Source organism: Culex quinquefasciatus, chromosome 2, assembly GCF_015732765.1.
Source record: "Culex quinquefasciatus strain JHB chromosome 2, VPISU_Cqui_1.0_pri_paternal, whole genome shotgun sequence".
Taxonomy (NCBI): domain Eukaryota; kingdom Metazoa; phylum Arthropoda; class Insecta; order Diptera; family Culicidae; genus Culex; species Culex quinquefasciatus.
This window is the reverse complement of record NC_051862.1, coordinates 84,002,779-84,017,974: the sequence shown is the minus strand read 5'-3', so window position 1 is coordinate 84,017,974 and position 15,196 is coordinate 84,002,779. Positions and strand designations below refer to the sequence as shown.

At 37.0% G+C, this 15,196-nt stretch overlaps 1 protein-coding gene across 3 annotated transcripts in view; it reads left to right on the top strand.

The window, feature by feature from the left end:
• LOC6033401 (calumenin) overlaps positions 1 to 14,897 on the top strand; it is a 30,440-nt gene extending 15,543 nt beyond the window's left edge. Inside the window, exons 1-4 of one of the 3 annotated variants that reach the window (XM_038252264.1) lie at positions 6,989 to 7,189; positions 10,859 to 11,129; positions 11,265 to 11,783; positions 14,386 to 14,897. In XM_038252264.1, coding sequence (XP_038108192.1) covers positions 10,903 to 11,129; positions 11,265 to 11,783; positions 14,386 to 14,611 — 972 coding nt within the window. In that variant the 5' untranslated portion in view covers positions 6,989 to 7,189; positions 10,859 to 10,902 and the 3' untranslated portion in view covers positions 14,612 to 14,897. Of the gene's footprint in view, positions 1 to 6,988; positions 7,190 to 10,858; positions 11,130 to 11,264; positions 11,784 to 14,385 lie in introns of those variants that run through there. The other 2 variants (XM_038252262.1, XM_038252263.1) reach the window with 2 other exon arrangements.
• The last annotated feature ends 299 nt before the right edge of the window (positions 14,898 to 15,196 follow it).

Below are 15,196 nucleotides of genomic sequence, written 5' to 3'. Positions count from 1 at the left end.
TACTACACCAAAAGTGATGTGACTAATCAGACCAGAAAACGAGTTGTAATCTAGGTTGTAATGAACATAAAAATAAATTTTGTTCGAAATTAAATTGTTTAAATTTATCCAACAATAAAATTCCGACAAAATTCTAGCACGATTCTAGCAGAAAATTTTGCCGTTTCATTCTAACAAAATTCTTACAGAATTCTAGCAGGATGGCCTGTCAGAATAGTTCTAGCAGCATTCTAGCAGGGTTCTAACAAAACCGGTTGCTTTCACCGGATTCTGCTAGAACCGGTTATTGCATTTGAGCTAGAATTCTCTGAGAATTCTTGCAAAGATCTGGCAAAATGATGGCAGCGTTCTAGTAAGAATAATTTTGATCTGCTAGAATTCTGTAAGAATCCTGCGAGAACGCCGTGACTGGGATGGACTCCGCTTCGATTCCGTTTGAGCCATTTTTGCACAAGGGCGACATCTGCTGGTGTACTGCGGAACCACGATGACATTTCGCCGTGTTTCGCCGAAGCGGTTTTGTTGTTGTTTTTTAGCAAACGTCAAGAGGCCAAAACTTTTTCGTTCTTGCGCCCGCGTGTTTCTTCTCCAGCAATCGCGGTAGGCTTTGTTAAAAGAAACTTGCGTTTTCCCGTGAAAGCCTTTTGTGGAATTAAAAAAAAAATAGCCAGGTAGGAAAACAAAATGTTCTACTTTTTTCTGTTTTTGAATGACGCCGTTTTTGTTTTCGACAGAACGACGCATACCGAGGCGCTGTCCAGGCCTGAGAGCTGCCACGCCGGCCGCGATCGGAGTTCAGGCCTTACAAAATCTCGTTTTTTCGAAAAATTGCGAGTCCAGCGGCCAAGGGCAAACAGACGAAGGGTCACTTCCTAGAAGATGTTCCAGAAGTTGTTGCCGTACCAGACGTACAACCAGGTGGTGCCACCGCCGATTCTCAGTGTTTCCAAAAGGCAGGTTCCAACATCCACTCCCCGACGCAGTACTTCAAGTTTGTTCCGCTGAGCCCGGCCCAGTTGCCAACAAGCACTACACTTGGTCCGCTTCGATCTGGTCTACCTAATGGAGCTGCACGGCGATGGCAGTGGCAGGAGATCAAAATTGTTGACCGGGGCCACTAAGAATGAGTGTTTAATGTTTATTTTTAATGGAAAATAATAAATGTGAGGACTCGGGGGTTGGTTTTGGGTGGGCGTTTAATTTTACGAGAAATTTAAAGAAAAATAAATAAAATTCGTAAAAAATATGAAACAAATACATTAATCAACCTCTCTGGTTGAATTCAAATTAACTTTGGGTTCAACCATAACAAAAAAGAAAGCCAACAAGTAAAAACAAGAAGAAGAAGAAGCTGTCAAAAACAACCCGTCAATTCCGTTTCGATTCCGTTTCAACTCCGCTTGAACCGATTTGCGGCGAAAACTCAAACGGAACCGGTTGTTGCGTTTGAAACGGAATACGTTTCAGAATCTAAAACGAACACTGTTTAGAATTCGAATCGAACTTTTTTCGCTCAAGCGGAATTCTAAACGGAATTCAAACGGAACGCGTTGAGTGGGAAGTAGACTGATTAAATCGGTTTTCGTATTGTTTACAAAGTGGACTTAGAAAAAAATTTGGTGGCAACTTGTTTTTTATATTACTTTATTAAGAGAGCAGTTATTTTGGGTATGTTTTATATAAAGTAGAACATTTATTGCTCTAGTTTAAGCAGTAAGTGGAGTTTATAGTAATCATGAAAGATTGCTGTTTATTTTAGAAATTTTCATAATTTTGTAGGGGTTTCAAGACAAAGCCAGGTTACAAAGGTTTTCATCATGATCCGGATGATGGCCCATGCGGCCAAATAGCTTATGATGAAACCACTGGTTCCTGCTACAGCTTTCCGGATTGCCGGAACATCAATTTTTGTTCGAGGGAGCGAAGAGATTTGAGGTTAGTTTTTTAGATTTATTGCAAAAACTTCCGGGGGGGCTACACATTGTGTAAATATGTATTGGAAGAGCCTGCGCATGTGAACTTGGCAGTAGGCTCATTCCGGTTGATCCGGCTGGCCGGATTCATCCACAACGCTGTTTAAATGCATCGATTAATCAAGCGATTTCGTCGGTTGCAGTCGGCCGATTTAGTCAACCGATTAGTCGGTCGATCCCTATGTTAAGCTCCCATAAGAGTCGGTGAAACAAACGACCGATTAGTCGGTAGATTTAGTCGGTAGATTCAACAGACTGAAACCGACTAAATCGTTGAGAACGTCGGCTCAAATTTCTATGGGGTTGTTAGTAACACTGAACAATAAGTGCACGATACATTATTGAGTAAAAAATATGAATTAAAATGAATCAAATTTGTTGATACGTTGTACTCTAGTGAAGGACGATCACAAGGAGTAGGAAAAGGATTTCTGGAAAGTATAAAATTGAAAAATGTAAGCAAATCACAAAGTTTGATCTGCTTCAAAGTGGCTAATTCCCCAAATTTAGTTGCGATTATTTCGACACCGTCCGAACAACAGTGTTTTTTTTCTTCTATCACGGCTGCTGTCCTCACGTATGAAGATTTTTTTTTAAATTAAATGTACCTTGACCAAAATCATTTTTCAATCAAATGGAGCTGGCTAACAATATAAAAAATGATTTAATATGATCAATCTTTTAAACCATAAATCAGATTTGCCAAATTATGGTAAAGTGTCAATAGTAAACTATAATAATGATAATAATAATAATAAAGCAGGTTTTGGGGTTTTTGCTGAATGGCACTATTTTGCTTCCGCCCATGATAAAGGCCCTAGTCATGGCCTCGGAGGTACTCTGAAACGGTTAGCAACACGTAAAAAACGGTTCATTCAAAATAACCCAATAAATATTCCTTTCACAAAAATAGATTGATCAAGGTGGGTAGTAGCCATTTGAATAAATATTTGCGTAGTTTTTAAAAAATTTAAATTAAATTATTCATCTCCCAGAACATCAGGTAGCAGTTATTGATCGGCCCGCCTGTGTGCTTCTAGCAGATGCGGCGAATGAAGCTGATGTAGGTAATCTCGAAAACACAGAACTTTAAAATTCGATATCTCTGGAACGAAACATATTCATTTCTGTCGATAAGTGATTCTAAGCATAAGCATAAGCATAAGCATAAGCATAAGCATAGGTGCCCACCCGCAGTTGCTACTCCGTTATTGACCAGGACCTCCAGAAGTTACATCCACGAGCCGTGGAAGATAAGTGGGTGCTATCTTTCCTCGCTTCGCAACTTCTCAAAGGCCCCTATCATGCTGATCAATACCGGCGCCGGCCACGACCAGTGGTAGGGTCACGGGGAAGTGGATGGGAATGTTAGTCCGATACTTGAGTGATAGAGACCGCCCAATCGACTGCTTCTCCGACAAAGTATCACATGAGTTTTGAGGGGTTAGTAGATGGGTATGAGGTCAGGATTCACGAGTGGCAGTGATGTGACCATGAGCATTTTGTTTATCGGTTGAAATTTTAAATCTTAGGCAGCCGGCTGCGGAAAGATAAATAATTGATTATTTAAAAGTTTGTTTTAATCGAACGCGTGCCAACCGAGCGGTAGTGCTATGGGCTGGACTTATCAGTATATTTTTACTGTTGGTACAATTAAGATAACGCGAGCAAATGTCAAAAATAGTAGATGAGTTAATACTAAAGCTGCCAGTTGGAATAAATTATTACGATCAACGAATATAAACGAAAAGAAAACAGGACACCACGTAACCGATTGTAATGAAATTAAAACAATAACTTAAACGAACTTAACCGGCAGCGTGCCTTCCTATCAACGATAATAAAAGAAGGACTTATAAATTTAAAATATAAAAAGACTCCAAAAAATACGTTGCATAGTAACCGCGAAGTCCCGCTACTCACAATCGAATCTGAAAGATAGCTATCTAGAATTTTAAATATAGTATTAATTCGGACGCGATCCTCTAGAAATTCTTCGTCGGCGTGCCTTCCGATCAACGGTGATGTAAGAAGGGCTTTATTCATTAAAATGATTTTATATCATAAGCCTTAAAACATATTCGTCGGCGTGCCTTCCGATCATCGATGATATAGAAAGGACTTAATCCAGCAATACGACTTGCTTGTCTCGAAAAAAAAAGAATTCGGATCGTTTCTATCGAAAACTATGTAAAGAGAACAAAAATAAACTCATTGGCCAACGAACGCGCGAACTAAAAATAAAGAAAAAAAAGAAGAAGAAGAAGACCAATCACCCCATGCACACAAACAACGACACAAAAGAGATGAAAACAACACGAATCAGAAGAAATCCAATCACCCCATGTACACAAATAGCGACACTAAAGAGATGGAAAATAACACGAAAAAACAGGACTGCGCGTCCACACAGGCACCGCACTACTGTTGCCATTATTTAATTATAATGACCAATCACCCCATGCACTCGAACAGCGACACAAAAGAGACGGAAAATAACACGAAAAAAAAAGGACTGAGCGTCCACACAGGCACCGCACTACTCTATTCTGTCGATAAGTGATTCTTATGTAAAATTGGCCGGGGAACACGATGGTGAGGTCAAATAAAAAAAATAAGTTGGGGTGTTTTGAGATACAACCATTTAATGTTTTCAATTGCGCAATACAGGTAGACTAAATAAATTAATCGACATTTTTATCACGGAAATGGATTCTACGTCCAATTTCCTTTAAAATTGAGTTTAAGACCGACCCTCTAATTCAGGGGTGCCCAAAGTATGGCCCGCGGGCCAAACGTGGCCCGCGAGGTGATATTTTGTGGCCCGCGGACCCATTTTGAATGATCATGTAAAATGGCCCGTTGACCACTCGTAAAGTGATTTTATACTTTTTCAAAATTATGGTTTATTTTAAGCTTTTATATGCTAATCATTTTTATTTTTTTGTTAATAAAAAGAAACTTATGATTTATCAATATTTTGATCCCCACTTTAGGATACAAATAATTTGACACGTTTCAATGTGAGTGAAACTAGCAAATATAGTCAAAACTTCCATCAAACATTTTTAGAAATATAAAAAAAACTTAGGTAGAATTCTGTAAAAGTTGCAAAAATAAAAGTTTTCTTTATAAATTAGCAAGTCATATTGCCCTTTTATGAACTGACCCTCAAACTTACATAGCACTTTCTTAGGCATTCAAACTCATTACAGTTAGATTACGAATCAACTGATTCAGGCAGACAAAATGTGGAAATCGGAGGATCAAGTTTGCAGCAAATATTTTACAAAGCTTTCGTCGATCAACCCACCCCTCCACCATTATTAAAAAATTGACTCGAAAAACCGGGAGCAAAAATATATTTTCAAAAAACTTAAAAAAATGAAAATTTAAGTGCATTCAGCTGAAATTAATTAAATATGCATTCCTCTGCATTTAAAATCATTTGAGCATGTTTGGGTTTATTAAAAATAATTTGAATTTTAGTAAATTTTCGATGAAATAAATAAATGTTGTTTCGCTTTTTTTGTTGAAAATAATGATTGCAGGTTAACTATACGGAAGCTTAAAACATTTTCTAAAAGTTTTTTTTCATTGAAATGTTGAAATTCTGGATCTCAACAATTTTTCATTAGCCACACTTAAATTATAGAAGAATTGTTCAACATGTAATATCACCACCATTTTCGAAATATAAAAACAAAACTTTTTTTTTGAAAACACAAGTATATTCAGCTAAGAACTTTTTTTCAAATACCAGAAACAACAAAGTCAACAATACCCATAAAAACTCGTTATTTTGTGGTTTCTATTATTTTGAAAAGACATTTTTTTTTAAATAACAGAAATGTAATCTTTTACATTAAAATAACGTAATTTATTTTTTTTAACAACCTTTTTTGTAAATTTGGTCCGCAAGCTCATTTGAGCTTCAAATTTGGCCCGGCCTCCAAAAACTTTGAGCACCCCTGCTCTAATTTGTGGTTCCTGAGTTATCGTCATTTTAAACTAGGAGGTTTGGTCAAAAATTGCCAAAAAGTCGATTTTTTGGGGAGGTACAAAAATGGAGGGGGTGGTCCGATTTGGATGAAATTCGGGATTTTTGCATGTTTTGATAGTATCAACAGCCCTGCCAAATTTGAGCAGGATCGGAGAGGGTTATTTTCAAATTTGCACTTTTTCGTGCACAGTTGAGATGGAATGACCCGTCTATGATTAAATCTTTTTCGTCTGTGGTTCCAAAATTTAAAATTTGAAAAAAAAATAAAAAACCGTTATTTGATTACAATTGCATTAATAAAGCTCTACGATGAGTTCTGAATAGTTTTACCAACTATTTTACATGTTGCTTACTGTAAAAATTGAATTGAAAAATGGAAAGTTTCTAGCTCTTTTTTATACTTTTATTTTTGTATTTGTTGAAAGTTGTCAAAAAATTTAATATTTATTAAAGTTTTCGATTCCCACTCATACTTTCAAAACTTTAACGACATAACCAGTCAATGTTCGAGAACAATCGACCATGCGTTCGCCCACCCATCATATCTATAAAAAGTATACCAACATGATTTTTCCATAAGCCCCATGGTGTGCGGGTGTTCAACGTTTTCTTGTACATATGTATCAAATATCCTATACTAAAAAAACATAAACGATGCAGTCACCACGCTGCCGGTCGTCGATCGAATCCAGACCTAATAGTTTCGAGATGCTCTTTCTCTCTCTCTGGGTTTGTTGGGTTGGATGTTGCGTTGCTCACAGCTTCCTTATCTGGACCACATATGTTTAGTCTGTGTGTACATAAAGGAGAAAGATGACGATGAAAAACAACAAAAATCTCTTCAAAATAACATGCACGCCCCGAGGAATGAGTGTGTGACACTCACTCACATTTGGAAGCGAAGAAAAGTCGGAAGAAGAAACACATTTACACATATTTACTCGCTACTAAAAAACTGAAGAGTAAGTTTACATTTTCCATCGCTTTAGTTCTAATTTGGACGCCAAACGGTTTGTGCGGTGCTGGAAATGCGTACGAAACCAAAACCAGCCAGTTACGATCGCGAAAGACGGTAGTGAACGAGTAGTACACATTTTCTGCTGACGTGGCCAGTGCAACGTGGCAAGATTGGCGTGTTCAAGAGGAAGTGAGTTCTATACACTACATACGAGGAGTGACTTGGCTTAGCCGGTTGATCGACTGAAAAACTCAGGTAGTGCTCAGGATACTATTGTAAGCGAAGTGATCGTTCTAGTTGTAGATCGTGTGTTTTATAGTCAAGCAAGTTAAATTTAAAATAACCTGTGATCCAAATCGATCCTGTTATAAATATGTTTTTTAATAAGACATTTTGTGATGTAAACTTTCTGAAATTTAAATTAAAGTACAAACATATGTAGATTGTACATTTTTATCTTTCTTTGTAGAATGCGGTTTTAGCTTGGGTTTTAGAATTCAAAATGATTGAAAATCAAACAAAAGATGGATCATCTTTAAAAAATATGTATCAACACAATTTTGTTAAAAAATAATTTTTGTTTCGTAGATTTCTCTTATCCCATACTATATTTTTGCAAGCTTCAAAAAGCGTTTTGCAGATCTGAACAAAACCTATAAAATTTGCTTTTATAGGATTGCAAAAATGTTACGTCGTTCCAGAGTAACGCAAGGTTTCACGGAAATTTGATAAATTCCTTTTTTTTTACTTTTTTGCGTTTCAAAATAGACAAAAACAATCTTTTTGATATGCAAATTTACGGATTCGCTTGCGTTCTTCACGACTTGAAAGGTTCAGCAAATTTCGCAAAAAAATATCCTTGAATCAATTATTTTGGCTTAAGTATTGTACGTAATTTTAAAATGAAACATCTAGACCTAAACACTGAAAAAAATACCTCTTAAAGTTCTGCATGCCTGCTTTGTTTGTGAGTTTGCCGCAAACAAATTTGCGAGTTTAGCAAACTGTCTAACTCACTGTGTTTTCTGTTTTACAGAAAAAAAAAGTTGAATTTTGGAATGTTGAAAATTTGGTAGATTGAATATTACCTCTTTATTTGTGTAATATTACATAAAAAATGTGTAAAAATGTGAACCTGATGAATATTCATCAAAAACTGATGAAAATTCATCATTTTTTGGGGTAAAATTAATCATTTATTTTGCCACAAAATCTGTCACCAACACCATTTCCTGATGAATATTACCATCATTTTTTTTCTGTGTTGTTTATCATAATCTAATACCTCCTTTATGAAACAATATGTGTTAGTTAAAAAGTGAGCAACCAAGTTTCTATAAGTTGTTAAAATAGCGAAAATCAGCAAATTGGATGGAGTTAGGAGCGAGTGCTTAACCTACCAAACATATAAGATTTTACCCTAGTAGTTTTATTCAGGGCTGCGGAGTCGGGTCATGTTTCAAACGACTCCGACTCCGACTCCGACTGCAGCTTTCTGAGATAAGCCGACTCCGACTCCGACTCCGACTCCGGCTCCGAATCTAGGAGTCCGAAGGCTTGAATGAGGAGAGCACCCAAACCTCTTTTACTCCAAGGAACCTTCCACCCCAGTGTTTGAACTGACGACCTTTGGATTGTGAGTCCAACCGCCGCCAGCGATTCCACCGGAGTAGGCTTGGTTTGGTGTTGTTTTTACTTATGGCATGGAGACGACTCCTACACCTGGAATGACTTAACGGCCTAACAACCAAGGCCGGGACCGACATTTTACTTCCTCATCCGATGGAAGGTTGCAGTAGATGGGAATCGAACCCAGAATCATCCGCTTACAAAGCGGACAGCGTAACCATTCGGCCACGCACTGCCACTAAAAAAAAAATGGTATTCAAAGTTAAATATTGTCCAAAAAAATTCAGTTTTTTTTATTTACGAAAATAGTGTCCATGATTGTTCATTCCTGAAAATATCTTTATCGAAAAGTTCAGAAAATTTCCTACTATTTCGTCTAAGAAAATTTGACCACTTGTTGCTGAGATACAGCGGATAAAAGAAACAGGAAAATTGTTTTTTTTAAGTCTAACCCAAACAACCCTCCATTTTCTAATGTCTATATATCAGCAGTCCGATTTTCAATATTGAAAAATGAAACATTCGTGAAATTTTCCAATCTTTTCGGATTTTTTTTAATGAATACTAACATTTTAATAGGGCCAAACACTCAATATTTTTAGAAATGGACAATCATGGACACTATTTTAAAAATTAAAAAACCGGATTTTTCGGCAAAATTTTGCTTTGAATGGATATATTTTTAAAACGGTATACTTACTCAAAAAATGTGTAAAATACTTTTCGATGGCAAATTCGATTTTACATCAATAATTAGGTCAGAAAATGTTAAGTACAAGTTTTCAATTTTTACATAAATCACTATTTAAAAAAAATCATGACTCGTCGGCAAAGTTTTGGTTCATACTTCAGGATGGCTTGATGCAGGGTTTTGTCCCCTGAAAAAAAAAAAACAAAAAAAAAACTCAAAAATTTAAAAATTTAGATTTTCTGAAGTTTATTTTTTGTAAATAAAACGTAATTAAAAAATCACCAAATGTTTTGTCCGTGTACCTGTTTTTAATAGTTCTCTACAATATCTACAACTTTGCCGAAGACACCAAAAACAAATAAAAAAATTCTTGAAAAGTTAAGTTACAGATTTTCGAATATTTACGTACCATTTTTATATGAACTTCTGCCAAAATTGTATTGAGATAACTATGAGTAAATCATTGACACAAAATGGCTTCTTGTGGGAAGGCCCCGGGGGATGGCAATCCTATTCCGACCAAAGCAAACTGACAACAGTCGACATTAGCACGGTTGTCAAATGAGAGCCCACAACAATAGCACTAGCTGTCAAATGGTAGCCCATAACAAATCATTGTATGGGTTTTTGATTTTCAAATTTTCCGCAATTTAAACGATAAATTCCAGAAAAAAGTGAATTGTGTTGCTGATGGCAAATTCTATCATATTCTTATAGATTCCATCCCAATATTGGCTGAAAATTCATATCGAAAATAGTGATTTTTCTGTTTACCTTTTTTTGATTTTTTTCTTTTGGTCGACAAAACAGTGCGCCCGTACACTCAGAATCGGCATTACACATTTTCCAGTTTGCTTTTACACATTTGCATGGGACTTTTGAGTTCAACCAGGATAACACACATCGTGTAACCATAGTAATATGTAAAAGACTGATTGACAGTGTTTGTTTTCTGAACTTCCAAGATGGCGTCTTCTTCGCTACCCCCTGGAAGGCCCCCATAAAGTTTGAGTTAAATAGCAAAAAAAAAAAAATAATAATAAAAAAGGTTGAAATCGGCCGATTTCACAGAGAATTGCTCATCTGATAAATCTATTTAAAAAAATGGCAACGCAATGCATGCGACTTTAAAAAACAATTTAAAAATAAGAAGTTTTATGAATTAACAAGCATTATAACAAATACTAAACAATAAAAAAAAGATAATTTTTGTTGAATTTTAGATAACTCCGACTCCGACTCCGGGTTATCAGGAATTTTCGGCTCTGACTCTGACTCCGACTCCAACTCGTAAAATTTAGCCGACTCCGACTCCGGCTCCGACTCCAGCTGTTCGAGTTTTGACGACTCCGACTCCGACTCCGACTCCAGGTCCCCAAAAAGACCCGACTCCACCGACTCCGGCTCCGACTCCGACTCCACAGCCCTGGTTTTATTAAAAAAAAAAAAAAAAATGAAATTATTGATAAAATGTAGTCTTCAACTCGTTGCAAATAGAAGATTTTTTCAGTAGTATTAAGCTATCTTGGCAAAAATTAAAAACATGAAATTAACATAATTAATTAGCCATCCAATAACTCAAATTATCAAACATTTCGTTACAGTGAAAACCCCTCCACTGAATCGCAAATCTTCCCAAAACCCGAAAATGCTTCTCCTGCAGCTCGCAACGGCAATCTGTTTGCTGTTCAACTGTGCCGTTTCGGCAATCCCAAAGCCGGAAGAGAAGCGCGTGCTGGACCATGAAATCATCAACCACGTGCAGCACTTCCAGAACGACGAGCACAACAAACAGTACGACCACGAGGCGTTTCTGGGCGAGGACGCCAAAACCTTCGACCAGCTGGAACCGGACGAAAGCCGCCGGAGACTGGGGTAAGGAATTTTGTCAGTCTGGGTCTGGCAAGATGACACACTTTGTTGTGCAGTCTGACGCGACTTGCGGAAGTCGTTAATTCTGTTGAGGGCTTGATTTGTGGAAGGTTTAATTGATGCGTTCTCGTTTTGCAGTGTCATTGTAGATAAAATTGATACAGATAAAGATGGTTTTGTGAACCAGGCTGAGTTGAAGGCGTGGATACAGTATACGCAGCGTCGGTACATTGAAGACGACGTGGGCCGACAATGGAAGCAGCACAATCCAAATGGTACTGAGCAGATCCACTGGGATTCTTACCGCAAGAACGTGTACGGATTCCTGGACGAAATGGACCCCAAAGATCTGGAGCAAGGTGATGAGCACTTTTCGTACAAGTCCATGCTGACGCGGGATCGTCGTCGGTGGGCCGTTGCCGATCGGGACCGGGATGATCAGCTGTCGCGGGAGGAGTTTACCGAGTTTCTTCACCCGGAGGAGAGTCCCTACATGAGGGATATTGTCGTGCAGGAAACGATCGAGGACATCGACAAGGATCATGACGGAAAAGTTTCGGTGGACGAGTACATCGGGGACATGTACCGAAGCTCGGAGGACAATGAGGATGAGCCGGAATGGGTGAAGCATGAGCGGGAGACGTTTAACAACTTCCGGTAAGTCGCGGATACTTTAAATCATTTGTTCCTGATTGCAAAAGAGCTATTCGTCGCTTTTTGCCTTCCTTACCATAAGATTGAAGATCTGACAACCCAATCAAATGTTTAAGCACTTAAGTGTTATTTATATTATGTTTTGAGGCCAGATTTCAGATATTTTGATGAAAACGTTGTCCAGATCCATCATGTGACCCATCTTTGGATGAGTAATCAAAAGACATTTGGAATTAGCCCAAACGGTTAACGATCGGAAAACCCTATCCAAATTTTTGACCACCTTGAAATTATTATTTTTTTAAATTAAAATTTCCACTTTTAGGAAGTGGTACCTCAGATATTTTGATAAATAAATGATGGCTCAGATATTTTGGCCGGGACTCTATAGAGTTATCTAAGACCGATCTCACACACACTAGCACGCCATTTGTTTTGTAGGCCGGTACAAAATTTAACCTCGATCTTTTTCGTGTACGTACTCGCAATACATGCGCACGTAGATAACTCTATAACACTAGTCAGTACAAACGTTAATAGATTCAGAAGTTTACATAGGGGAGAGTGGGGAGACTTGATCCCTTTTTTTTGTATCGCACATAACTCTGTCAATTTCTCACAAAACTATGATCTTTTTGCATGAATTGCAAGCATTCAACTATGTTTGGCTGATAAGGGTATTTCATCAGATAAACTCTTCAAATCATGCCAAGCGTTTTTAAAAAATAATTTTAAACCGGCATTTTCAAAATGTCGGGGTAACTTGACATTTTGAAGAAATCTTAAGCAAAATGTTTCTTCTTCATCCAAACTTTTGTTTTTCTATCAGTTACAGCAATTTCACATTAAACCTGTACGTTTGTGTTCAAAATATAACAAGTTTAGCATGCAAAGTATTTTAAAACTTAAAATTGTCTTTTTTAGTGCAAAATTGAGCATGTTTACAAAAGCTGGTAATTTTTGTTTACAAAACTTTTGAAAAGTGGTTCAAACTGCAGTGAGTTACTACTATACTAAAGGAAACTATGTACGAAAACCCAGCCCAATTATTTAATCTTGAGGCTGATTCCAGTGATTGTAAAAATGCAGGGATCAATTCTCCCTAAACGCACTTTTTTAAACAATTGATTGTAAAAATAGTATGACGATAAATTTAACGTCAAATGCGGAAGGGTTTTGGAGTTGATATGTTTATCAAACAATTCATGTATGAAATATTTTTTTGGAATAATTTTTGAGTGTTTTCTATACTTATCAAAACAAAGAAAAAAGATCTCTTGGATGTTTTTTGCAGCTCTTCTTAGAAAAATGTGGGTAACTCAATCTAAACATTTTTAATTTTTTTTCTATGTTTTCTACAATGAGTTTTAGTCAATTTCGCACAACTTTCTAGAACAAAGCTAATTGTTTTACCCACATGCTGACGAGATACAGGCTTGGGATCAAGTGTCCCCGGGGATCAAGTCTCCCCATGGCATGACAGCCACATTTTTTTTTCTAATGTTGGTGCTACTGCGCGATTTTGACAATTCGGGCGTTCACCATTCAAACGCCATCTTCGCTTAAAAACCTGGATAGCTTTTGTCTAATGTCTATTTTAGACAATTATTCACGGAGAAAAAAGCGTTCCGAAAATCGTGAACAAATGTGCATGTTTTTGCGTAAAATATTTGTTCATGTAATCGTGAACTCGTGCACGATTGTATGAACAAAAAACTACGTTTTCATGAACAGAAATGATAAAAATCATGAACTTAAGTTCACGATTGTAAAGAAGCGTTACGTTACGTTTTTAAACATAATAATCTTATTATTGTGCAGGTTGTACAGCCATTTAAATATGGGGTTCTCTAAAAAAAATAAAGGCAAATCCCTAAGCCGCCGTCACAGTGAGTAACGGCTTCTTACCAAAATTATTAGTTAAAAACTGCATTTTGCCCACTACGGCTGTTCGATATGCTTAAAACTTTCAACGCACAATCCAGAAAACTTAACATTTTTTATTAGCTCCAAATCATTTTTTTCACATTTAAAAAGAGTTCTTTAAATCGTGAACACATTCCCACGTTGTTCCCTGAAATCGTGAACAGTGTTCATGATTTCGATAACAAGCTAAGCGTTATGCTGCTGGCGTTACGATTTTTCGTGAACACCTGTTCACGATTTGCTTTTTGTTCATGGAAATTGTTCATGGTACGTTTTCGTACCGTGGAATATCACCTTGTTCCAGATTTCGTGGCACATTGTTCACGATTTTCGGAACGCTTTTTTCTCCGTGTTGAGTCAATGAAGTTTCAGCATAATATTTTCGAAATTTGCATATGAAAGTAAATATTTAAACTTGAAAAAAAGTTCAGGATTACCATAATGATGAAAAGGAACAGTGTCGGAACAATTTAAACATACCCCTTCTTTTTTCTTAATCGAAAACGATACTGTTAGAAATAAAAGTTCCCTCCGTATTATAATTTTAGTTGTTCGGAAATTTGTTATTTTAATACGTTTTAAATTTTGAATGAAACTTCATAAAAATTTTAGTCGCTTTTCAGTTTGTCAGCAATCAAGGATAGAAAGCTTTTATTTGAATCCAACTTTCTTCTTTTAGTGACAAGGACAAGGACGGCCTGATGGACCACCAGGAGGTCAAGGACTGGATCATCCCGGCCGATTTCGACCACGCCGAGGCGGAGGCGCGCCACCTGATCTACGAGGCGGACTCGGACGCCGACGAGAAGCTGACCAAAGAAGAAATCGTCGAAAAGTACGACCTGTTTGTGGGCTCGCAGGCGACCGATTTCGGCGAGGCTCTCACGCGCCATGACGAGTTTTAGGTTTAGACTTGTGAATAAAAACTGTGCAGACTGACATGGTGATTAGGGCGTTAAGCAACTTAATTTGTCGCTTGCTGATTGGATTAATTTAGAACAAAATGGAATACTCTGGATGAATGAAGGTTACGCAAAATTCTAGTGAATCAATGCTGTTTAACGGAATGTCAGTTGATCCTATACTTAGTTTACTGATTTTGATGTATTTATGATGCTCGAATTACACAGCTAAAAGTTTAGTTTTAGTTCAGTATTGCATTTTCTTGTAATAAATAACATAATTTAAAAAGCTTTCTTTTGTTTTTAATGTGAAACTTCCATTCCATAGTTTTTTTTCGGATTTATTGATAAACAGTGATATTTTTACATCTTTTATTTTGCACCAGCTTTTTCATAGGAAAAAAAAATCATATTTACACGGTTGTCTTCTTCTTAACAAATTCTACTCAATCGATTGTTCGGTTGTTTTATTTCCTGTTTAACATACACATTCGTATTATCAACATTGCATTTTCGTTTTACACTTTCGTTTTATCATTTGAAAGAAAACGCGACTTGCACAATTTGTACAACAAGTACAACACTGGC